Genomic DNA, 27,257 nt, shown 5'->3' with positions numbered 1-27,257 from the left:
ATATTAAATGATCTCTCTCCTTCAGACCTGCAGATAAAATCAGAATTATCAGACATTGACATAATTCCTCATATCCATTTATAGCATACATAGTTCATAACTTGTTCTTTAATTGAAATTGAAATAACTTCACGGTTGGGGCATTTAGTCAACAAGTGTCCGTACAATTTGAAGATGAGAAGTACACAAGTACTCTTCACACAGGGAGAGTCTAGCCCATCGAAATCACAGAATGCATTGCCAAGTGGCTATGGAAATCAACGAGGACGAAACCAAATACAGTACGACTCCAAAGGATGTTCTATCATACAGTGCCGACAATGTAGTGAATGGGGGCACTTTATGAGAGACTACCATAACAGGAAAGACAAAATACAATTGTTGTGCAAATGGTGTGTACCAGGTGACCATGAAGACATTAACTGCCTAAATCAGAAGGGTATTAATATGCTGGACGTGGAGGAACAAGAGGACGTAGTTTTGGCAATCACAAGAGCACAAACAAAGAAGGCAATGTATTCAAACTCTGGTACGGAAAAGGAACAAGCCGAAGTAGAACAAGTGTTGGCGAAAGAACGAGTAACTTCCAATGGAACTGCAAGTATGTCATTGCGGGAGTCAGAGAAGAACATAGTCTAGCAAGTGCTACAAACAACCGTACCCATCAAGGTGGCAGACCTTCTTCAAACTATGCCGCAACTGAGAATGGCAATTACCAACACAGTCAGTGACGACACAGTCTTCCAGAACCAATGTAAGCCATGCGAGGAGGAACTGACGAGAAAACCATCAGCCAAAGGGAATGAGTCCAGTGATCCAATGTAGTTGACGGTGAGCATCGGGAGGAAACCAGCGATCGTCAAGATAGAAATAATGGGGAAGAAGTTGACAAACACCATTGTCGATGGAGGCTTGAGAGTAAATGTACTGCCAGAAGACACATGGAAATGTCTGGGGAAGCTGAAGCTTTGGCCGCCAACATTCCACTTGGTAGGTGCCGACCAACATGACATCCAGCCGTTGGGAACATTGATAGCACAAAAAGTAATGATTGGGACACAACAATTTTTCTTGGACTTCGTAGTTATTCGGTTACAGAAGAAGGCGTACGATGCACTCCTCGAGAGGGGATGGTTGGTTACTGCCAAGGCGAATCATAATTGGAAGCAAAACACACGCTCGATCAAGAGTGACGAGAGGAAGCACGTCATTGACTTGAGGAACCAGGCGGTGAGTGAAAAACTGGCACCCTCAAACTTTGAGTCTGAGGGTGGAGAGTTAGGTATGGACGGAGGAAGGAAAGGCATGAAACCCAACAAAGAAGGGGTGCTCAAACTAGAAGATTGCTCTGAAGATGAGACGAGTTCTCTTAATGGATTATTCCACTGGCAGATGGAGGATTATCAAGTTTCCCACCCTGACTGTAACATGCTAAAAATTGGTCAAATTGAGGAAGTACAAAGTCCGTTGTATGATATTCATCTGTGCACATCCGGCGTTGGTGTGTCTGGGTTGTACGAACAGTTACCAAGTGAGCCTGTACCGTATGAATAGAGGTCGCCAAGTGGGAATGGGGAAGTATCTAAGGTGTACGAAGAAGATTCACAGGGCAAGGATCTGAAATTGGATGTTGTAAAGCCTAATGGAGATGCCCTGAAGAAGTTAATACTCTACGCTAAACGGTTCACATCAGCCGAAAGCAATTCAGTCGTACGGTTCAGAGCAGACAAGAGCAAGTTGGCTCCTGAGGGTCCAAGTTGCGTCGATGTGATGAGTTTACCACACGAAGCTAAGAGCCCCAACTACACCGTACAAACTAGAGAAGCCGAGTGTTGGAGATATGTGCGGTCAAGGGAGAGTTGGGGAAGCAGACTTGACAGCAGGACGAAATCAAGAGAGGGAAGGAACATTTCCATCCAGCCACAAGAGAAGTTGAATCCGTACAGTGCAGGTGAAGAAGCAGAAATACTATACAAGCGCAGAGCACCATTCCGTACGACAAGGCGAGGAGTCTGTACGGCGTACGACAGAGCACCATTCCATACGGCGTAGCTCACCCATACTGTGTACCTAGTTCAATCAACTCGTACGACGTAGCTCATCCAGCCATTCCGTATGGCATAGTCCATTCATTCGATCCATATGGCGTACGACATAAATTCCATAGAGAAAAGGGTACGATGTACGGTGAAATCGTACTCCGGATATGGCAAAGGAGACATCATACGACATACAGGAAAGTCGTACGGACATCGTACATGAGGCATCGTACGGTATACAGGGATGCAATTAGGGAGAGGTCCTTCGACCACGCTACAAGTGCGGCAACCAAAGGCGGAGGCCGTACGGCAACCAAGAGAAATCTGTACGGACCATAGGAGGAATACCGTACGGTCAAGGAAGCAATATATCAAAAACTCGAAGGCATTAGCTTTGAGTTGGATGAAGGGAGTCTCAAGCCACACACCTATGCATCGTACAACCAAGAGAGAAGCACAAGTCTGTACGAAAGAACAAGTCAGAAAACACAATTCCCGTACAGGAGAAGGCAACTTGATCAGAATTTTAACTTCTTTGGCCTTGTTCCTAACGTCTTAAAAAAGCAGAAAATTGATGCACGCCATGGAGTTTCGTGTGGGTTTGAAGGTTGTAATTTGGTGTTGGCGGTGGGAGCGCGCCCTGGGCGCTGCCCCAGGACCCTGCGAGGGGCACTACCCCTAAACCCCACAAGGGGCCTTGCCCCTTGACCCCGCTGGGGGCACTGCCCCTTGACCTCGTTGGGGGCGTTGGCCCAAACCCCCATTTGATTTGGCAAGTACACTACAAGTTGGGGTTGTCCAATTGAAGTCGTTGTTTGTCGTTAGTCTTCCCGAATATTACTTGATGTTTGCTTGTCGTCTGGAAGACAACTTTTTCTTTTGGAGGGGATGATGTTGTCAGCATAAATTGCCTATTGTTATGTTTGATAATATTTGTTATCCGACAAGGTATTAATTAATTGTATTGAATGGATTGTCAGTCTCGGGTGGTTATGTGTCGGTTGGTTGACGGTTGTGTACCTCTCGGCAACCATCGGGTCCTTTAAATATGTCATGTACTATCAAGGAAGGGGGATGGTATTGTCGGATCTAGTGCAATCCTTGGCCAACCATCTTTGGTCTCTTCTCTGTAATAATTGAATGTGCGAATAAAGATATATTCTGCCGTGTCTGGTATGCATTGTCATGTACATTATTATTTCCTATACTTAATTTACCAGTTGTACCAGCAAACATTGGCCTACTATTAGGGTCTCGTAGGTCAGTAGTGTGGTTTGGGGACCCAAACAGGGGTTGTGGAGCTCAGCAGGGAGCTTTACGGGCCTTTCAGATTGGAGTTATGGAGTTGAATCCATGATTAAAATTGAAATATTAAAGTTGGCCTTAAGGGAATAGTAAAAACTGAATAGTAACAGAGAAACATAAGAGGAATAGTGAAAAGTTTCCCCCCATCCTAGTAACTTAAGTTGTTTCTAAAAGGGGGCCAAGTTCACAATGAGGAATTAGACCCTCAATGTTATTTTATGATTTTTGGGCCAAACAGTAACCCCAAAATGGATGGAGAGGACAAAAAGGCATTTTGTCTATCATTCGGATTCATTCTTATGACTTTATTTTGAGAAAAGCAGCAAGCTTGAGGGTTTAAGCAGCTTGGAGCTTCCAGGAATGCAAATTCTTGAGAGAATTTGGAGATTCGGACGAAGACCCATCTCTCATGGTGACATGTTTCAGCATTATCCAGCTTCAATGTATATTTAGCAGCCTTATTTGGGATTTTCATTGCAGATTTATCAGTTTGGGGGCAAATTCTCTTCAATTAATCGCAGGGCAGACCTTCTAGAGGTCACTACTACTCATTTCCAGCTTATTCTCAGCCAGCCGTTCCATCTTGGAATTAAGGGCATCAAACCCTAGGTTATATTTGGGGTTTGTGGCTAATATTGGGGCTGATCTTCATATCCAATCAGCTGGAAATTTGTATCAAACCTATATGCTCAATTAATGGTATGTGAAAGAAAGCCATCTTATCAATAGTTTCTTTCATTTAGTATTCTAGAATCTTTCAAAAACACTCAAAAACCAAACAAAAACAAGAAAAATCAGTCAAACCTCTTTCATCATACGCTGGCCAAAGACTTTATCAGCAAACAAACAATTGCAAATAACCTCAAAGATTGGATCAGATTTGGTTAGAATTGGGTTGGGGATCTTTCAGTATCTAACTCAGCTTGAGTGGCATACAAGGCATAAGTAGGGTATATATACGAGCTAGAGGTTAATTATTATCATCATATTGACTATTGGATTCTTTTTGAAGACTACTAGAGCTATCCCCCTTGAATAGACTAGGAGGTTGCCACCTATTATTATCAACATATTTCCTATTAAATTATTTTATTGTGCAAGTTGTTTCATTACATTACCTGACTTGCTTAGATCGATCAGTGCATCTATAGTAGTGTCTTTAAGAAAGGTATACAATAATGCCACATAGATGGATATTTAAAACTTCCAACTTCCATTTAAGCTACAATTTCAAGACTTGAATGAGAATTTGAATCGGTAGCATGGAGAAAAAGGAAAGCAATTCTACTGTTACATCAAAAAGGAGCTCTACGAAAATCTGAGATACCAAGTTCGCCTGTTTTGGTTCACGCACCCGAACTGGGTTCACTTGGGTTCGGGTTCGTCGAGGGGTTCGTTTGGGTTCGCCCTAGGTACCTACCTAGGGGTTTGGGTTCGTCAAGTACGAACCTGGGCGTATCCAAAGGCTTCAAGCACCAAAACAATACAAAAACGGACATTTTTGACCTTTTTTTGCATCCAAAAACTCTAAAATGTCCATAAAAGCACCCTTTCTATCATTGGGTTTTCCTCATGCATTGATCAATGATGAAGTAGCATACTATTAAATGTTTTTCTTCTGCCATTTTGCATTGTTCCATCTTCCAATTCAATTCTGAACTATCAATTAGCATTTGGCATTGATCAATAATCAAGTATCATACAATAAAATGCATTTAGTTTTATACTATTGTATATTTCTTTAAATTTTTGTATATAATATGTATATATATACATGCATGTACGGACAAACCCGACCCATGAACCCAAAGGGCAAAAAAAAATTTCCCCAAACCCATGAATCAGGTCCGTGTGCCCGAACCCGAACCGGTAACTTAGACGAAAATGGATGCCATAGATAATCTTATCTCACCTCAAATAAAACTAAGTGAGAAGTCTCATCAACTCAAGGAACAATGATCGATTCCATGCACAACATGTAATATCCCTTGGCTAATCTGACCCTGTTTCGCTTATTTGAACCCCAAGGAATAGTGTCAAACACTTGGCATACAATGTTTGAAGCCGCTGTTATGAATTTTTTTATTGTCTTCTTTGGGTTTGTAGGCTGCAAAAGAAGTTATGGAAAGCTTCTAACAATGCAAGGTTGTTATAGAAATGATATACTAGGTGTTTTAGACCTTTACTGATAGGGAGATTGGTAGGTAAGCACTCACAAGGCTAGTTTGCTCAAAAAGGATCAGTTTGTTACCAAAGACTTGTAGATGTTGTTGTGTATGATTGTTCAATCTGTCTTATGGTCATGATGCCAAGTGCTCAAGGTTTTCTTACCTAGCAAACTCCCTTACTGGTGATGGCTTCTCCCATGCTCCAAAATTACTCAAATTGCTTACTCTTCCATCCACACTTGCTCATGCTTGGCTCTTGGGGCCTTCAACCTTCAGTTTTGATGTGTACTAGGGGTCTTCCACATGGAAATGCAGGGGCAGCAAGGAGTTACTCACCATGAATGCTCATAAACTTGTTTTAGACCTATAACTCTCAATTTGCTCAAATTCCTTAAAAGGGCTCAACTACCCCCAAATGAGGTTGCATGTTGTCTGTGGGTTCCAAGTACACTTGTGGACTGTTTGAAATGTTTCCATTATGTTTCAAAAGCCTCCAAGTTCCATTTTCCCATCGGGTTCAAGCATTCTTCAAAAACTGTCATTTTGTTGTGTTATGCAGTCATGAAATTACAGTCATGAACAGTCATTAATAACTCTAAAAATATTAATCACCAGAACAATCGCTTCGGTCAGATTATAGACATGCTAGTTATAGAACTTTCCTCCAAGTTATAGAAAGATCCAACAGTTGAATCCAAAGTTGTGATGATTTTTGCAAAACAGGGCTAAAAACGGCTACTAGCCCGTGAGGCCTAATTGGCACTTTTTTGGTTTGTTCTGCTCAACGATGGTCTTTTAACCACAAAGCAAGTTGGGGATGGTGTTTAGGGAGTGTTTGCTCAAAGATTTTTGAGGTTTAGCCCACTGTCTATGCAATTTTGGGACTGTCCACATTTTGTGGCATGTTTTAAGGGTTTGATAGGGTTTTGTTGCTTGCAACTTGGAAAACACTTCCAACTACTCCTTCCACACCTCTTCAAAGACTTAGGACCTCTGCCACCATGCTAGGAACCATCTACAAACATTTCCCTGCAGTCATATTGCCAAACACTTGGCAAGCAAGTGGGAAAACAATAAAAAGCCACTGTCACTGTCTTTAATTCTGCCTTTTACCAGTCAATTACATCTCCCTTGAGGCCTGCAAGAAAGGAGTATTGGAAAGAAGAAAAACACCTTGAAGAAGTCTTCAATCATATCACTATTCATCTATTACATAGCCTTCAAGATGCAAGGCTTGGATTATGCTTCAACAAGCATTCCTTGGGCATTTTGCCATTTACAAAATCAGAAAACAGTGAACTCACTGTTTGGTTGCAAAAAGGAACAAGATTGAAATAAGAACGAGTCAAATAGCCATCTAAGAGGATCCTCAACATCCTTGGCCAAATCTCCAGGCTCTTGTCACATTCATTTGCTCACTCAAATCATTTTTGAGTGCAAACTATGAGTGTTATTCAAACTACTAGCCAAATGACAAACACTTGCCTAGTATTCACTCAATGGCATCTTCAAACCATTCTTCTGGCACAAAAAGAAATAAATATACATTATATACACAAGGATCAACTTGGTAGAATCCATAGGAGGGATCCCAAACCTGGATCAACCAAGTTGATGCATCTAACAACTCCAAACCCTTGGCAGGGCAGCAGATTCCCAGTTATGAAATAATTTTACACAAACCAATTTCCAAGGTAAATCAGTACAATAATCACTTGGAAAGCATTGAATGACCAATATAAACACTTTCCAGAAGGTACAGTACGGATACCAATGCTACAGTACAGATTGTTACTCTAAGAAGCAAAGCAAGAGTGAAATAAACCAAAAGTTCATGATTTTTATTAAAAAGTACTTGCTCAAACAAAAACCAACCCTTTCCAAGGCAAATGGAGGCCTTATATAGTTTCTCCAGTTGGTTTTCAAGCCCTTGTACAGACATGAGGCTTCAATAACTCCATAATGCAAGAAAAAGACAATTTTGACAACTTTCTTAAGCCAAATAACAACTTTTCTTGCTCCAAGGTGCAATTTCCACAATCTAACCTCATCAACTTGTCTAAACAACTTAGACATGCTTAAAAACACCAAACAAACATGTTTCAATGCTCTTGAGGACATTAGGAGACCTTTTTGGCAATTTTCCACATTTTTGCCAAAAATTGTCAACTCAAGGACTGAAAAGCAAGATTTGATCTCTCAAGCCAAAAATGAGATCAAAACCACTACAAATGACTCAAAACAACCTAAAACAACAAAAACAACCTAACACAAGACTTTAAAAACATATAAGCATGAAATACCAAAAAAATGGAGTTTTGACTCAACTAGGTGCTCCTGCACCATTTACACACACATGTAATGACTGAAATTAACTAGTACAGCTAGTTGACATTAAGACAAACACTTGTCATGCATCCCAATGTATACCTACAGCCATTAGGCATTTAAGCAAACAGTTGGCATGAAAGCTAAGTGGATGATCAATGTTGAATGTTACCATGAATGTGGAATATGCAACTTATATCTCTATTAAACATATGCAACCTCCAAGTATTTCATGATACAATCATAATAGCAAATGATGCAATGAAGTAATGATTATCTAATACAATGACCATAGATAGAAAACCTGGAATTTCAATGGCTGCCTTGATATATTGGTTTGATTCTCCTCATATGCAAAGCCCTTGTCAAATATATATAGCTGTTCACCTTTCTAAATCCCCTTCTATAGAATTCGAACTACTGTAGTGCACTGTTCACGTGCACTATTCACACGCACTGTAGCGCACTGTAGTCTCTTTCAATCTGCAAACAAACTCTGGAATAAACCCTCCAATCAGCTCAATATTGACTCTTGAGTGAAGCCAACACTCACAAGCATAATCAGATGATATTGCACACCCTCTATATGCTGTTACAATGAAGAAGCCATGCTCTCGAATGCCGACAAGCCTTGAATACTGCAGAAACCCTTGGTAATCTACACTTCAATGCTCCAAAGAAACTTCAATCAAAAACTCCAATCACATAATGAAGTTCGATTCCTTTTGCACACTTATATTTCCTAAAGAAGTTCGAACTTCTTCAAAAAGCTCTTAATTAACATTATAATGTTATAATATTTCATTGGCATCAATAATGTAATTAAACCTTGGGTTATGTGCTCATAAATTATTAATAAACTTGGCCCCCTTCTCATGATAAATAGACCCTCATTTAAGTGCTTTATAATATAAAGTCATTTTATAACTTAATAATATAATCTCCAAATAATTAATGTTTAATTGAGCCAATTAAACATTAATATCTCCATGAATACTCTGTATTTTCGAACGTTGTTTGAACTGGGAGCTAACATGAGGAGACTGCATATGACCATACCCCCTTTACTAAAAATAGCAGGGGTCCATCTCTAACATCCCAAGACTTACTAAAAATAGTAAGTAGAGCAAATGATGTCCGAATGATTCCAAACAAAGACCAAACTGAAGCAATTTGAACATTGGGGATGATACCAATCCTCAAAAGACCCTCTAACCAATCCCATTAGCCTACGAGGGTCGAAGTAATAGGCTAATCCTCACTAAAGAACTGATGTCAACAAAAAGGGGACATCACAATCTGCCCCTCCTGAAATTGCTTGTCCCCAAGCAATCTCGACGGCAAATAAACTTCACCCGGATCCCAAGGCAATCTATACACACATCCATCCATACCGTGGAGATAGGAATACTTGGAAACATCTGCCACGTAACATCCCTCCACAACCTCCACTAAACTCCCATGGATGTGATATCCAACTAAACCATCATGCCTACTGTCACCATAGTCTCTCTGAAGCCATGTATCCAAAGATAGTCACTATGTCACAGGAGTAACAATCTCCACCGGATACACATCAGCATGATGGGAAACTGAACACTAATCCAGTAAGTAGCCCCCAACAAATAACTGAGTCGGGTACTTGCGACTGCTAATTCCATCTACGGAAGATGGCAACTCTCCATCCCACAATGGATGGTATACCCTCGAAGCCAATCCACACCGATGCATCACCATATCCTCCTTGTGTGGATCAAAGGAAAAGTGGTGAGCACTCCTCACAATGTAATTCTTGTAGCAGGCTCCAACCTCAATCAACGACTCATCACTAACAGCTCTGGAATCAGAAGATGACTCTAAACTCTGGCCTAAAAAGCGGATTGGGTAGGGCCTCTGGCAACCTGCTCAACGAACCCAATCGCAAAATCTCTATTTGGAAGCATTGTAGCCAAAGTGTCTACAATTGCTCCCACAAGACGTCTGATGGCATGAGAACCTCAATTGAGAGTATCCCCGGTAGCTCCATACAGACCATCCTGAAACTCGGAACTCTCAAGTAAGTGCTCAACAAATAAGTTGGCGCCATAAAAACGAAATAAGGTTGAGTCAACCTTATCTCCAGAAACCTGCAACTGATGACTCTGACTCTGAGTCGCAACAAACTGTCCACCCAGATCAATTGCATGAGATGAGGAAACAGATTTGGTTCCAAGAGAGGGAAACAAATCAGTGTAAGAGCCATACTCCCAACCAGGTAACGCTCTACCAATCACTTGTGTAGATGAGGGAGTGTCACGGTGCACCAACTCACAACTCTTTGGAGAGCCCATCACCGCCATACTAGCACTATCAGTAATTTGACCTGCATCACCTGTCGTAGCACCAATCACTGAAGAACCTGGTGCAACATGTGATTCTCCACTGCTCTCAACCAAGATGCTCATCCTATCTGAATCAATTGCACCTAACTCAATGATGGAGATGGAGACAACAACATCCTTAACATATCCATCACCACATCCATGATCCATGGATATAAGACCATCACCAACTGCCATTGTAGGAGACTGTACTGTATATGTAACTAGTGAAGAGTGAGCTCGGCTCAACTCCACAATAAGATTATCAACCCGTGCATGCAACTCCTAAAGGGCCAACTGAGTGCTCCCCAACGAGTCCAAAGTCACCTCAAGCTCGTTAGTGAGCTCGTCAACCTCGTCTTCCTTCCCCCTCAATGCATCATAATAGATACTGTCAAGCATAAGGAGATGATCTCTATTTGATAATATCTGTAGGTAATGATTCCGCATTACCCCAACGGCATCTCTGAGCGACTGAAACTCTGCAAGGCTAAGCCCACCATCCAAGTGCTCACATATACCAGGAGTCCAACAACAATGTGCCACCAATTGCTGCGCAACATTGAAGTGTTCTAAGGCTGAAGTTATCATACTTTCATTCACCTTCAGTTGCCCTACTAAATGGTGAGAACCCTGGAACTTCTCACTTCCATTCAAATTTCCTGGTTTGAAATCTACACTCTGGTAAGAGGCGGAGTCATCATCGCTCATTGAGTGGTAAGAATCATCATGTGTGCTATCTACTTCGCACACATCCTCAACAAGTGTACCGATGTCATGTACCTCTTGGGATGGCTCGAATAACATGTTAGAGACTGCTGAACCGCCAATATCAATGCTCACGTCCCCTATCCATATAGATGTGTGCACATCGGTCAAACAATCCTCGAAAACATCACCATTAGGCAAATTTTCTGATTTGTATTCCATGGTCTGATTGGAAAAATCAGACTTCTTGTGGTTTGAATCCACAACACCTATGGCCTCAACATCACCCGTAACTTGAGTGTCTACATTAGGTGCCTCCACACAACCATCAATCTCACCTGAGATGGCTGCTAACTCATGATTAGGCAATGAAGTATGACTGCTGTTGCAAAAATCAGAATTGTTATCATGACTGATAACGACTTCTAAAGTGCTATCAGTGTCAACATTCTCTTCAAATCTGACCCTCACTTCCGGCACATGTGCCTCCTCACTCTTGGAGTCATCATGAAGTGTCTTGTGCCCAACATCTTCTTCCATGTAAGTCTGATTTCTGCTCGCCATAGGTTCAGCTGTATGCTGGTCACAAGTTGCTAGAAATTCATTACAAAGGTTTCTAGACACTCCCCTGTAAAGTCTTCTTGTTTCTCCTTCCCCTTAAAAATTAGATGTTATATACCGAGCAATTCTATCAAGTTTTGCAAGGTGTGAAATCAATTCATCCAGCTTCTTCTGGTTTTGTTTTAACTTTTCCAATGAGGGATACACTTGCTTCATATTCTGGTCCCACTGATTCTGGGTAATTGAAGTAACCATGATTAACTAGCTGAATCAATCTACCCAACATGTTGGCAAGAAACCGCTCTGATACCACTGCAATATCCCATGCCAAATCTGATTGAAAATTGCTGATTTAAATGCTCAAGGAATATTATCAAACACTTGTCATGAAACTTCTGTACTTGCTGATTGTGGTTTCTTTTTGATATTCTGATTTAAGAGATGATAATATGCATTCATTGAACTCAAAAGGACATATATCAAAGTCTGAAGTTAAATGAGAATGCAATGTAACACCTACCACTAACCTTTCAATGACAATGTGTGACTGAAATCGTATGAAATATGCATCTACAGCTGTTAGACATTTCTACGAACATTTGGCATGCATTCTAAGAGACCAAAATGCACTTTATAGATCTGTTATCATTTACACTAGCACCGATTAGTTATCACTGAGTGGATTGGTTGATGTTTGTAAGAGTCACGACCAAGTGACATCTTGGTCGGACATGTCTAAAAGACATGTCCGATCAAGGTGCCACTTGATCGTGACTACCTTACTATATATACATCATTCAAAAGAAAGGAGATGACATTGAAATCGATACATGTTCATCCTCCATACCTGCAGCAAACGAAAGGAAAATATTATTGTCATAGTCATAATACCATAACTTTAAATACACCATCAAACATATAACTTGTTTATTAAATTGGAAATTGCAATAACATTTACATGGTATCAGAGCCAAATTGATCGAACTTGAGGCTATTCAATTTCGTGAAACAAATTTAAGAACAAGGTTATATACTACATCACATTTCTCCAATGGCCAGCGCTATCAGATTCGAAGACAGACTCGAAGGTGGCGATGATTTTTCAGCCTGGAAATTCAGAATTCAGATGATCTTAAAGGAGAACAAAGTGGATTCATTTGTTCAAACTAAAAATGACCAACCTGAAAATGAACCTGACAAAACAGCATGGATTGAGAGAAATGAAAAGACAATAAAAATAATAGTTGATGGGGTGAGAAACAACATAATGCCCATCATAAGAAAACATCAGACAGCCTATAAAATGTTCAAAGCACTTGAAAGCACATTTGAGATATCACATGCAAGTCGAACTTTAGCATTAAAACGAGAAATAAATCATATCACCATGAACAAGGGGGAGACAATCAATGCCTACTTTATGCGAATATCAATTCTAAGAGATGAACTAGCAACTCTGGATTACGAGATCCAAAGCAAAGAGTTAACACTCATTGCTCTAGATGGGTTGCCTAGTGGATGGAGCACATTCGTCCAAGGCATCAGTGCAAGGTCCAAGTATCCTAAGTTTGAAAGATTAAGGGATGATTGTCTCCAAGAAGAATCAAGATTGAACAAGATGGGAATGAAACATAAGAATATAGATGAAGACCTACAAGTCCTAAACACTAACTCCACCAAGCAAAACAAGAAAAGGCAGTTTAGAAAGAGAAAAGGTCGTCAAGGCAAGAATACTTCAAAGGACTTATCTCACATTCAATGTTACAGATGTGATCAGTTCGGACACTATGTTGCAAAGTGCCCGAAAAGAACCAAGAAACATGCTACATTTGCCAGAGCAAGAAAGACTAAAGGGGAAAATGACTCCGGAAAATATGTATTCTACTCAGCACTCACAAGCCAAGTTTCTAACAAGATCAACTCATGGGTGATTGACAGTGGTTCATCCAGGCACATCACAGGGTTTAGAGAAGTACTTGACTCCATGACAGAGAAGAGTGATGAGGACGTAACCATTGGAGATGACTCCACACATCCAGTCAAAGGAATAGGAACCTGCACCATCAAATTGAAGACAGGCATATCCTTGCGGCTCAAAGGAGTACTATATGTCCCCGGCATCAAAAGGAATCTAGTCTTTATATCGACATTGGAAGATAACAGATACAGAGTGACATTCATGGACAACAGAGTATTGGCTTGGCCAAAGAACTCCTCCATCAAGAAGGCAAAGACCATTGGACAGAGACAGGGCTATTTGTATGAGTTGTGCACGGAACCCAACCTAGCCCTAATCCATGAAGCCACTAATGCAAATGAAGTTTGGCCTAGAAGATTAGGCCATCTGAATTTTAGGGCTTTATCTTCAATGGGAAACCTTGTCACAGGTCTACCTAAGTTAAAGCAAGATCATTCAGGGGCATGCAAAAGATGTGCCCTAGGTAAAAATACCACAGGTACATACCAAAACAGTACTAGGAAAACTAGTAAAATTCTAGAGTTAGTTCATTCTGATGTATGCGGACCTATGTTCGTATCCTCTCTAGGGGGATTCTTGTATTATGTAATATTTGTTGATGACTACTCTAGGAAGACTTGGATCTACTTTCTGAAAAGTAAAGAATCAGAAGAGATCCTCTCTAGGTTTAAAGAATTTAAATCACTAACTACAAACCACTCAGAAAACAAAGTTAAAACCCTAAGAACCGACAATGGGGGAGAATACACATCAGATTCGTTTAAAGAGTTTTGTAGAGATAATGGGATTAAGAGGGAGCTCACTATACCTTATAACCGCCAACAAAATGGGGTAGCTGAAAGGAAAAATAGGACTATAGTCGAAGCTGCCAAGGCCATGATTCTAGATCAAAACCTTAACACAAATCTCTGGGCAGAAGCATCCAGCACCGCTGTATATATACAGAACAGATGCCCTCACTCCCATCTTGAAGACAAAACTCCTGAGGAAGTATTCACTAAAATTAAGCCAGATATCAGCCACCTTAGGATATTTGGATGTCCTGTCTATATCCATGTACCTAAAGAAAAAAGACTAAAACTAGAGCCTTCTGGAAAAAGAGGATTGCTTGTAGGATATAGTGAAACCTCCAAAGCCTACAGAATCTATGTACCTGGTCAAAGAAATATTGAACTAAGTAGGGATGTAATCTTTGAGGAGGACCTAGCCTTCAAAAGAGCTCAGAGTTTCATAGAACCTAAAATCTATGTCCCTACCTCTAACTTAGATGAAGATCTTGCTCCTGAGTTTCAGAGGGAGAATGTAGATGAAATTGAAAATGAAAATGAACACTCACCTAGAAATCTCAAGAAAAGACCACTATGGGCCACCAAAACAGTAGAAGAAGCTCAGAGGTTTGCTGCTCCTTCAGGAACCTTCAGAGAAAGCAAAAAGCCTAATAAATTTACTAGCTATGTTGCTCTTATGAATGATCTATCTAAAAACGAACCTGACAATGTAACAGATGCCCTTAAACATCAAGTATGGAAGGATGCTATGTCTGAAAAGTATCAATCCATAATGAAAAATGATGTATGGGAGATTGTTCCTAGGCCAACTAAGAAATCTGTTGTTTCTTCTAAATGTCTTTTTAAGATCAAACATGCAGCAGATGGTAGTATTGAAAAACATAAGGCAAGATTTGTAGCCAGAGGGTTCTCTCAAAAGGAAGGAATAGACTATGAAGAAACATTTGCTCCTGTAGCCAGATATACCTCAGTAAGGACTGTGCTAGCCATTGCAGCAGCAAAGGGATGGAAGGTACATCAAATGAATGTAAAGGCAGCTTTTCTTAATAGAAAGATATCTGAAGAAGTATACCTAGAGCGACCTGAAGGGTTTGAGATTCATCATGTAGAGTCTCATGTGTGTAGACTCAAGAAAGCTCTATATGGGCTTAAACAAGCTCCCAGGGCCTGGTATGAAAGAATTGACACATATCTATCAAAACTAGACTTCTCTAAAAATGATGCAGATCCTAATCTCTACTACAAACAGAATAAAGGTGATATGCTAATATTGATTTTATATGTTGATGACTTATTAATCACACGAGAAGATCACCTTATAGATCAATGCAAGAAAGAGCTATCCAAAGAATTTGATATGAAGGACTTGCGATTCCTTCATTATTTCCTAGGGTTGGAAGCATGACAGAATTCTGATAACATTGTTCTGAACCAAGGCAAGTATACGTTGGACATCCTGAAAAGATTTGGAATGCTAAACTGCAGACCCATGACCGCTCCAATGGAAACCAATCTTCATAAACTTAAAGCAACAGCAGAATCACCTTCTATTGACCCCATTCTATACAGGCAAATGATTGGGTCTCTTATGTATCTGGTAAATACAAGGCCAGATATCTGCTATGTAGTAAATGCTTTGAGTCAGTTTATGTGTGAGCCAAAGGAGATACACCTGGTTGCAGTAAAACACATTATGAGATATTTACAAGGCACCTTAAATCTTGGTCTCAAGTATGAGAAGGTTGATCTTAATCTACACGGATTCACAGATTCAGATTGGGCTAGAAGTGTGACTGACTGGAAAAGCACCTCTGGGTGCTGCTTTAGTTTGGGATCAGCCATGATATCCTGGATCAGCAGAAAGCAGTCTTCTGTAGTGCAAAGTTCCACCGAGGCCGAATACATTGCAGCCTCCATGGCTGCCCGAGAAGTAGTGTGGCTTAGAAAGTTACTTGTGGGATTGTTTGGTGATCCTATGAAACCTACTATCATCCATTGCGACAATCAAAGTTGCATAAAACTTTCAGTGAATCCAGTGTTCCATGATAGATCCAAACATATTGAGATCCCATACCATTATGTACGAGACATGGTAGACAAAAATGTGATCAAATTGGAATATGTTAGTACAGGAGATCAAACTGCAGATATTCTAACCAAACCACTTTCCAGAGTGAAGGTTGATCACTTCAGAAAGGGTTTAGGTATGATAGAAAGGTAATCTGCTTTGTAAATAAGATGTTTAATGTGTAAACTTCTTTTGTCATGTTGAGACATTATGGGTTTTACCCCCTGTGTTCATATCTAAGAGGTGACGATCTCTCAGATTATGAACACTTGTATGCAGACATCATAAGGTGACGATCTTATGATTCTCAAACCAGTTATCATGTTGGATCTCTGGTATGTCATGGATGTGCCATGATGGTGTTGTGATAAAACATTTGTATAAAATGTTTGTGCACATATCACAACCTGGATAAGATGAGAATTTAACCATCCTCATGTTTATCCTTAGTATTGCACGTTTAGGCAATACTGATATCACGTGTTCAGGTGATGTCTTGTCATAATAAAATGATGAATCTTTTATATCACATGGATAGGTGATACTCTATGTCACATACTTAGAGTGATGTTTTATATTTGTATCTTACGTCCTGATGGTACTTCATATCATATGTATAGATGATATATATTCTTGGAGACTGACATTATGGAAAAGAAATGTGATGCAGGTTACTTTATCTATCTTCCAAAGCTAAGAGGGAGTGTTAATGCATTAGTAGCTTCTGCAAGATAAGACTCTCCTAACTCATTAATCTCCTCTATTCTGTTATTGGCTTACTCATCTATGCTATTAGATTATCTGATTCATGCTTTATGTTTATCAGACTATAACATTGATCATAATTATGATATTGACATTGGATAAAGATGGATTAGATCGACGACTTGCTTAACATAGTTAAGCGTCGATCTAAATGCTAGTTACCCGATAGCATATTAATGTCGATTCATTTATGAATCGGCATTAATATACTATCGGGGTATTAATCCGATAGCAAATGAAATGCAATTAGTTATCGGGCTTGTTTACTTTGACACCGATTCACTATCGGGTGTGTTTATCAATCTGTTATCATTTACAATGATACCGATTCATTATCGGGTATGTTTATAGATCTGTTATCATTTACAATGATACCGATTCAATATCAGGTATATTTATAGATCTGTTATCATTTACACTAGCACCGATTAGTTATCACTGAGTGGATCAGTTGATGTTTGTAAGAGTCACGACCAAGTGACATCTTGGTCGGACATGTCTAAAAGACATGTCCGATCAAGGTGCCACTTGATCGTGACTACCTTACTATATATACATCATTCAAAAGAAAGGAGATGACATTGAAATCGATACATGTTCATCCTCTATACCTGCAGCAAACGAAAGGAAAATATTATTGTCATAGTCATAATACCAAAACTTTAAATACACCATCAAACATATAACTTGTTTATTAAATTGGTAATTGCAATAACATTTACAATTGTCATTAACATAAACACTTGTCATACATACATGTGATTCCCACGTGCCAATGAGTGGTACTAACACCAATAAATGTAGCCTCCAACAATCTGAAATCGCTCTTCAAACCCCTTTGAATTTATGTAGATTAACTCTTCTAAAATGCATTAATACTGTAGCGTTTACTATTCACGGGTACTATAGCGCACTGTTCACGAGCACTGTAGCAGCAAATCTCTGAATATAATCCCTTTCAATCTGCAAACAAACTCTGGAATAAACCCTCCAATCAGATCAATATTGAATCCTGAATGAAGCCAACTCTCACAAGCATAATCAGATGATATCGCACACCCTCTATATGTTGTTACAATGAAGAAGCCTTGTCTCCAATGCCGATGAGCCTTGAATCCTGCAGAAACCCTTGGTAATCTACACTTCAATGCTCTAGAGAAACTTCAATCAAAAACTCTAATCACATAATTAAGTTCAATTCTTTTTGCACACTTATATTTCCTCAAGAAGTTTGAACTTCTTCAAAAAGCTCTTAATTAACATTAAAATGTTATAATATTTCATTGGCATCAATAATGTAATTAAACCTTGGGTTATGTGCTCAAAAATTATTAATAAACTTGGCCCCCTTCTCATGATAAATAGACCCTCATTTAAGTGCTTTATAATATAAAGTCATTTTATAACTTAATAATATAATCTCCAAATAATTAATGTTTAATTGAGCCAATTAAACATTAATATCTCCATGAATACTCTGTATTTTCGAACGCCGTCTGAACTGGGAGCTAACATGAGGAGACTGCATATGACCATACCCCCTTTACTAAAAAGAGCAGGGGTCCATCTCTAACATCCCAAGACTTACTAAAAATAGTAAGTAGAGCAAATGATGTCCGAATGATGCCAAACAAAGACCAAACTGAAGCACTCCGAACACTGGGGATGATACCAATCCTCAAAAGACCCTCTAACCAATCCCATTAGCCTACGAGGGTCAGGGTAATAGGCTAATCCTCACTAAAGAACTGATGTCAACAAAAAGGGGACATCACACAACAACGTGGCAGTCAAGCTTCCATCCATGATTATGGATTTCACACTGCAGTTTATGCCTGAAAATGGAAGCATGTCAAACCTCTTGGAAAGGGGGTCAAGTAGAGTTGGTCATCGGGGCTCATGGTAAATAGATTTGGGTAACTATAGAACATAATTTAAAACTGGCTTTCCGAGATTGCCTTCTCCTCTTCTCTTAGAATATGTTGCAATCGAGAAGATGATTAGTTTAGAAAAGGGGACTACGAAATTGGATTTTACACTTTATATGCACTTCAATGAATTGCTCACAATAAGAATTCAATGGATCTAAAGCAATAGTCATTATCATTTATGAAAGTGCTCTTAAAAAAAATTTCATAAATAAAGCGACATACATAGTTAATCTCAACTCTCCTATATCTCACATATCATCTGTACTTGATAACTATATTATAAAAGAAAAAAATAACAACCAAAAACTCCATATTTCTTCTCCAAAATCACAAATAGCAATTTAATGATGTAATTTTCCGTTCCTTGGAAGTTTTATGTGAGGCACTTTTTTCAAACCAAAAAAAAAATTACAAATAGGTGCTAATCCTAGCTTGATCAGTATTTTGTATTTTTTGGAAGTTTAGTCAGCTTCCCAAAACAATAATGTTTTTTGTCTATTACAACACCCTGACTCAGAGGACATTGTTTGCTGCACAGATATTTTAAGAAACACCACTCATAGCAACAGCACTTGGCCTATATGATGCCAAATGATTTTTCACTATGTTCCATGGCATTTCGAGGACAGCAACAGCAGGGCATGCATTGAGGGGACAGCAGTCCGGAGACAATTATTGGGGACAACAGGGGGTCAGCAGCATAGCAGTAATAAATATATAATGACAGCACTAAAATTAATCATGTAAGCAGCAACCGTAGCATAACAGCAATAAATATATCAAGATTCAGATTAATAGCTAATGATATACGTTATAAAACAGTTTAATAATAATTTTTTAATATCATGAAGGAATTTTAAAACAGTTATATAAGTTCTTCAGATTCATTAAGCATTTTAAAACAGTATTTTTTTATGTCATGAAAAAATATATATATATTTTAAAGAAATGCCTTGCCCTCAGAGACATCTGACCATTGCCAGGACAGTCAAGGCACGTTTCAGATGTATCCGGCTCCCTTAAGGATGGTCAAATGTCCCCAAAGTGTTTCCTGGTCCTTCAACATATTTCTGAAACATTGTGGAATTTTGAAGAAAAAAAATTAGGACAGCCAAGGGTGTACACTGCTACCCTGCTTTACTTGAAACACCATTGGGGATGCAAACAAGGGCAGGGATTTAGGAGCCAGCACAGATTTTATATAAACATTGCTTATGACTGGAATAGAAATAACTTTATTTTGCAAATTCAAATTTGTGTGAACCTTTTTTGTCAAAACCAAGTTTATGACGAGATGACTTCACCTTTAGCCTTTGTTTACTGTCTTTATCCCAGAAATTAAAGGCTCCATCGGATCCTGCTGTTGCAAATGTTTGATGAATCTGCACTTACCAAGAAAACAATATATCAAAATTTATAAAGCTACCAAAAATACAGCACGATACATCCTATGAAAGAACTGCAGGAGAAATTTCTTTTCTAACCTACAAATAATATACATTCAAAATAGGCCCTCTTTAACTGATTCCAAAAACATAGATAGATCTAGAATGCAAGAAGGCAGCAAGAGAATAATTCCGTCTATATATAATATCAATTATAACAGTCTAATTGGTTAAGCTCAAGTGATAATGAAAAGGGGCTTCCACAGTGAAACCCTAGGAAGAAATTCCCTGGCAACATGATATAGTGTTTGAAGTTGGATTTGATTAAAAATTTAAAAGATCAAATCCAACTGGCTTGGTATGGCATACCCACAACAGACTAGGCCAGGCACAACTCCATGCTAACTTTGACCAAAGAGATAGCCCTGTGTTGGCATTTGAGCCTAAGGTTACCCAACAGGACGAGGCTACCAAATCAAAAATTAAAAATAAAAAAATCATGACAGAAAAGGAATAAGGTTAAGATAAGCATAAAAGTATGTTTATATTTTAAGTTTTTTTATGTAACACATGCAACACCTGTGCTAGGACTCTAGATATCAAAGCACTGAGCATATTTTAAAAAAAATTTAAAAGATCACAGTTCAAACATGTGCATACCACTTTTGATAATTTGGTAATGAGAAGAGAAAGAATATATACAAAAATATATTATATTATAATGAATTATATATTCGAATATGTAAGGCATAATATTACAGCAATAAATATGGCATCCTTATATCAATGCTAAAGATATATATATGTTATGGGTCACACCCTTTCAATTTTGGTTAGAATAGTTAATTAGTTAATAAATAGGTTCAATGCAAGTCCCCTTTACTCGAGTTGTGTTGTCTGTATATATAACACATGCAACATGTTGACGTGTCTGAAATCGCATTGCTGCAAACTCCATACGGCCAACGCAGAATAGAATAGCCGACTGATTATCCTACTCTCTCTTGAGATAAGGAATTCTCTAATGCTGTTTTCTAAGTTTGATCAAAGGAGACTACCTCAAGGTTTCTTTTGTCAGGTCTTGACTACGGGATCTCTCAGTGGCTTGATGTGTTTATGCTAGAAACACAAGGGGACTTACGATTTGCAACAAGCTAGTCTGCTGTGATTCTCGAATTACGCAATAAAGAACAAAAGGAAAGGGTTAGGAGATCTAAAACTAACAACACGGGTATGCGGGTAGACGGATTCCACATAACCAATTCCTGCTTGGCCAGAAGAGCTCACAACCTTGCAGGAACGGTGCAATCTTCAAAGGGACTTGGAAGATTTTCAAACTGGAGACGCACGACTAAGCACCCAATTCTGGCGCAACTCAGACGGACACCTGCAATTGAACTAAGCACAATCGAAGGCTCAGGTTAACCACACAAAAGGATACACAATCAGCATATTCTCAGTGGAATGAGCCCGAATCTATCAAATACCTGCACACCCAAAACATAAAGATCTATCTAAAATGCTGAAAGAAACCATGCAAACAGGATGAAAACAAGACAATAAACACCAAATCAATGTTTATATATTGATTTCAACTGCCTATTACAACAATTTCTGCAGCATCTCTATGCTACTGCTAAGATCTAACCTATTCTAACTCTAAAATCTAACTATCTAACCATCTCACTATCTAACAATCTAACAATCTCTAATAATCTAACAATCTCTAATAATCTCTAACCTTTTACAAAAGAAAGGCCTCTGCCTTTTATAGATATTACAATTTTGAATCAGAGGCCAGGATGGACTGCATCCAAGGGTCTGGATCTGTCTTCCAAAAGCTGACAGCTTTAACCCATGCCCAATAAATTCTCAGTTATCCAACCAACAAATATCTCAACTATCAACCACTTTTGGCTTTAATTCAGGTTTATCCGGTCTTCTTGGTGGTTGGGAATAGTTATCCACAAAAATATCTTGCACGGGACCCATAGGCAGTTTACAATAAAGCAATTTCAGCTTTAAAACTGAATTTCTGGACTTAAATCCAGCTGTCTCTCTTTTTGAGAATGCATAAACTTGCAGCATTCAGAGTGTTCTTTGGTCTGTGATCCCGGTGGTGGACTTCGTCTTTGTTCAGCGACACGGTTCCCAATGTTTGGTTGCTCTTGCGCTCTTGTATCTTTTCTTTTTCCAGTCTTCAGCGCCTGGCTTTGAATTGCGATCCTTCCTCGATTTGCGTTTCAGGTCTTTCTCCTGGTTTTTCGATGACGTCCTGCGATCAACCAATTTCATTTCATTAAATCAATTTGAAAAATTAAATAATTTAATTTAACAAACATTAAATTTAATTACGACGTCTAGCTTGAGAAGCTCTTTGTGAGATGTATCTTGAAAATGCTTCTCTTTCTCTTCGATTGTGAAATCTGATCCTTGGTCTTTTACTTCTGCGTGATTTTACCTTTGGAGTCTTGGACGTTTTGAAATCTTCTTATGGCGTTTGAATGATTCTTATAGCGCGATTCTGGAGGTTTGAAGAACTTCTGCAAATTTTAAAATCATAACACTCATGCTTTTCTAGTGAATTTTGGAGAACTTAGACATTTTTTGAAATTTCATCATATTCTCCAATTTAGCCCCCCAAGGTCCGAAATTGGCGTTTTAAGTGAAATTTTGGACCATCTGGAGATTTTTGCAACTCTTCCAAATATTAAATTTCGGCCCCATGATCCGAAATTGATGTTTTGGGCGAAATTCGGAGCTCTTGGGGTTTCATACAAACTTTTAAGCATTTTCGGACCTAAAGCACCCTTTTTGGGAAATTTCGGATTGTTCGAACCTTTGCAACTTTATCATTTTCAGACCTCCTAGCGTTCTGGAATTTTAAAAGAAAACTTCGGACCATTTGGCGCTTTACAACTTGCCCAGAATTTCGGACCATTTAACATTTTTGCGAATCTTAAAGTGAAGTTTGGATTTTTTGGAGGTTTTAACGTTTTGGTGACCAAAGGTATTTTCGCGATTTTAACCTTCTGGAGCTTTCAGCGTTTTGAAGCATATTTTGCGAATTTAAACAAATTTCGGACCTCCCAGCGTTTTTGTAACCTGTAGAAATTTCAGACCTAAATGCCCCTTTGTAAAACTTCGGATCTATAAACGCGTTTGCAAATTTCAAGGGTTTTAAGGCATTTTTACAAATTTCTGAGTTTTCGCGATTTTAACCTTCTATCCGAAGTTTCGGACCTTGAAACACTTTTGCCAATTTAAGAAGACTTCGGACCATTTGGACGTTTTTCGAAACATTTCGCACTATTTCACATTTTCTAATTTTGTCCTAGGGTCCGAAAATGGACACTTAAAGTGATTTTCGGGGCTTGAAGCGCTTTTGGTGAATTTCGGATCTGAAACGCGTTTTTTTCTTTTTTCTAAACTCGACGCACTTTCCATTTACCTCCGAGGGTCCAAAAATGAGGACGCTTAAGTGGTTTTCGGACCTTGTAACATATTTTGCAAAATCGCGTTTTTTAAACATTTCGCCCCAAGGTCCGAAAATGGACATTTAAAGTGATTTTCGGGGCGTGAGGGTCTTTTGGCAACTTAAGGTAAATTTTGGGCATGAAGGGCCTTTGGGCAAGTTTTCACTTTTTCAACTTTTTGGGCTTCTTGGTTCGAAATTGAGCATATGGAATATAACATTTAAGTATAAGACTTATACTTTAAGTTATATTCCATATATACTTTCAGGATGTTTGAGAGTGGTTTCAGACCTCCAGGAGTTATATTGCAAATTCTAGTTTTTGGAGGTTTCCTCAGTTTTTCAGAGTTAGCCAAATTTCAGGATCAGGAAATTCCAGACTTAGCCAAATTTCAGGGCAGGACAAAAAGGCACAAACTGGGGGGTCCCTGTCCAAGACGGGGATGGGTGTGCGATTCGCACAACACAACACCTGTGCAAGTCATCTAGACCTTAGTTGGCATAGTCAACAAGTACTTGCCAGACTTTTTGTCTGGTAAATTACCAAAAAACTTTAGGGGATTTTTGCTGAGTTTTTTCAATGAACTGGAAAACCTTGCCCAAACAAAAAGAAAAGAAAAGAAAAAACATCTTTTAAAAAAAAAATTCAAAACAAAAATATGCAAAACACCTAATTTTTATAAACACTACCCCTAAATCCTATATCCAATTGGGGTCTCCACTCCTCTCCCAGTACTTATTGGGATCCCTTCTCATAGAAAAAATTTGATCACAGTGACAGGCTTGAGGAGTGGAGACCAAAATCGACAACTTAGACAATATATTTATCATTATCATAATATTATTAATCAATGATGAAGGATAATACTATCAGCGTCAAAGATTCAAATTCCATTATTATTATAAAATACAATACAACCGTCAGCTTTGCACAAGAAAGGTGGACAATTAGAGGCGGACATTGATTTGGTTGAGTCATAGCCACAAACATATCCTTGAATGTTGAGCAAGGAGCTGCAATGGAGTACAAAGGTTAGAACCTCTCCCAAGCTAGGAAAGAGAAAGATGTAAAAAGTTGTAATATGCAATTTATGAATTATGATGATGATTTTCAAAGGCAATCATCATAAATTCATAATAGCTGCCAGCTAACTGTTGTATCAGGAATCAAGATTCCACATGATGATGCGATTCTGTTCTCAATTTGTATTCAAATGAATCAAATTTAATAGAAAACACTTTTGTATTCATTTATGGACGGACTCATTGGATGTATTTTGTCACTGAACAGACAAATGGCAAAGACAGAAAGCACATGCTCAGAGGAACATAAAATTACCTCTTGAATATTCAGAAAACAGTAAGGCATGCAGAATACTGTCTGTTAACAAGATAGCCATTGATGATAACCACAAACATTTTTGCCACATTCTCTGATGTAAAATGTTTGTCAATATTGCAAATTAGGAATCTGAAAGAGCCTTTATAGTTGAAGTGGGGCTACAAGATAAAAGGGTAGTAAGCAGATTTGAATGTTCAAATTTTTCTTCTGTAGTTCTAAGCAAAGCATAAAATAGAAGTACACACAAATATTGAATAGACAAATAGAAAAGATGGGAAGCACCTGCTCACACAAGTACTGAACAAGCAAACCTCACTACAACACAAGGGTTCTCACACAATAGCCTTTCTCTATATTGCATTAACAAAATAGGATTGATAAAGTTAAGATATGCATCAGTTAGGGTTTCTATTCACTATATACTCAATGGGAAAGCGTTGTGACCATTTCACACATCACCCCATCACAAAAGGGGACCCCCTCTTTTGTTTTTTTAGTTTTAGGGTTTTAGATAGGTTTGGCAGCAGTTTGATCCTTTAAACTTGATGAGGTTGAGTTGACTTAGTCCACGACAGTTTTGAAATGAATGATTCGTGATGATCATTCCATTTGATCATCATCATTGGCTTGCAAAATGAGAGATAGAATGCTGAGTTTGGTTAGGCTAAGGTTTAAACCATCATCAAGCAGCTTAGGGCAAGGTGATTAAGTGAGCAAAATTGAACATTTACATGCATTTCCTTTGCCCCCTTGAAAGTCTGGTCTAGCTTTGAGAGCGCTTCCTTTGCCTCCTCAAAACCCCGATCTAGCTTAAGGTCATTTCCTTTGCCCCCCTCAAACCCCGACCTAGCACTTCCTTTGCCTCGTCAAATCCACAACCTAGCTTAGGCACTTCCTTTGCCCCTCCAAAAGTCCAATCAGCCTATGATGCATTTACTTTGACCTCATAGAAGCCCAATCAAGGTAGGAGACCTTCGAAATTTTGATTAACGTTGATTGTTTGATGTTTTTGCAGCGATTTGGGAGATATTGAGCATAAGCAAACAAGGTTGATGTATTTGGTGACATTGTCTTTGACCCCCAAGATCTCCAATCAGCATGATGACACTTCCTTTGGGGTCTCAAAACCTTCCACCCAGCACTTCCTTTGCCCCCCAAATCCACGAACTTCCTTTGGGGTGTCAAAACCGCGACCTCTCATGTGTCATTTCCTTTGACCACCCAAAACCGCAACCTCCCCTCATGTACTTCCTTTGTCTAGTGAGAATCCGAGCCATGCTTAAATGTTTCCAATAGGCTATGAAGGTCTAATCCAAGGCAAGCAAAGGGAGCGAATCGAGTGACAAGTTAATCAACAACTCATCAAGCACTGTCAATGATCACTCAAAACCACGATGATGCATTTCCTCTGCCTAGAAAGATTCGTGACCTCACACTAAGACATTGTCATTGACTAGGCCAAGGTGCAAACTTCCTTTGATGCTCCAAAAGCCCGATCACTCATTGTCATTGATCCTCATCATCCACGATAAAGGGAAAAGGCATAAGTTTTAGCGCCAACATATAGGAGGCACCCATGCAAGGTATACGTTATGATTCAAAATTTCAAAAGAAAGCAAGTCAGCCTTCACCCTTTGGAAAATGGAATTGCAAATCATTAAATGAAAGGCACAAGTCAGCCTTGAGATGAAGAAACACACCCCTTACAACACCTACAAAGATAATGTTGATCATTTCATTTGATCAACAATCATTGCAAACAGCGAATTGTCTTCTAAGAGCAACGATTCTGATCAGGGCAATGACTTTTGTTCCATTCAATCAACGCAAATTCATCATAAGGACTTAGCAAAATCTCTATCTACTAAGTGAATTACCTCTCAGAGACAGCGAATTTCCCTTCCAAACAGGCGAATCTACCAGCTATAACAGCAAATTCATAATCAGCAAACAGCGAATTGATCATCAAGAAGACAGCGATTTTGATCCAAGACAGCGACTTGTATTATTCAATTGATAAACCTTACCAATTCGCAGGAAATCAAAGGTAATTTTG

At 38.9% G+C, this 27,257-nt stretch overlaps 1 protein-coding gene across 3 annotated transcripts in view; it reads right to left on the bottom strand.

Annotated features, from left to right (window-relative positions):
• Positions 1 to 27,257, bottom strand: part of LOC131067158 (protein RAE1) — a 100,467-nt gene that overhangs the window by 13,789 nt on the left and 59,421 nt on the right. For all 3 annotated transcript variants that reach the window (XM_058002105.2, XM_058002104.2, XM_058002103.2), the window contains exon 9: positions 20,304 to 20,381. In XM_058002105.2, coding sequence (XP_057858088.1) covers positions 20,304 to 20,381 — 78 coding nt within the window. The remainder of the gene's footprint in view (positions 1 to 20,303; positions 20,382 to 27,257) is intronic.

The sequence above is a fragment of the Cryptomeria japonica genome, chromosome 11 (genome assembly GCF_030272615.1).
Source record: "Cryptomeria japonica chromosome 11, Sugi_1.0, whole genome shotgun sequence".
NCBI lineage: Eukaryota > Viridiplantae > Streptophyta > Pinopsida > Cupressales > Cupressaceae > Cryptomeria > Cryptomeria japonica.
This window is presented reverse-complemented; position numbering and strand designations above follow the sequence as displayed.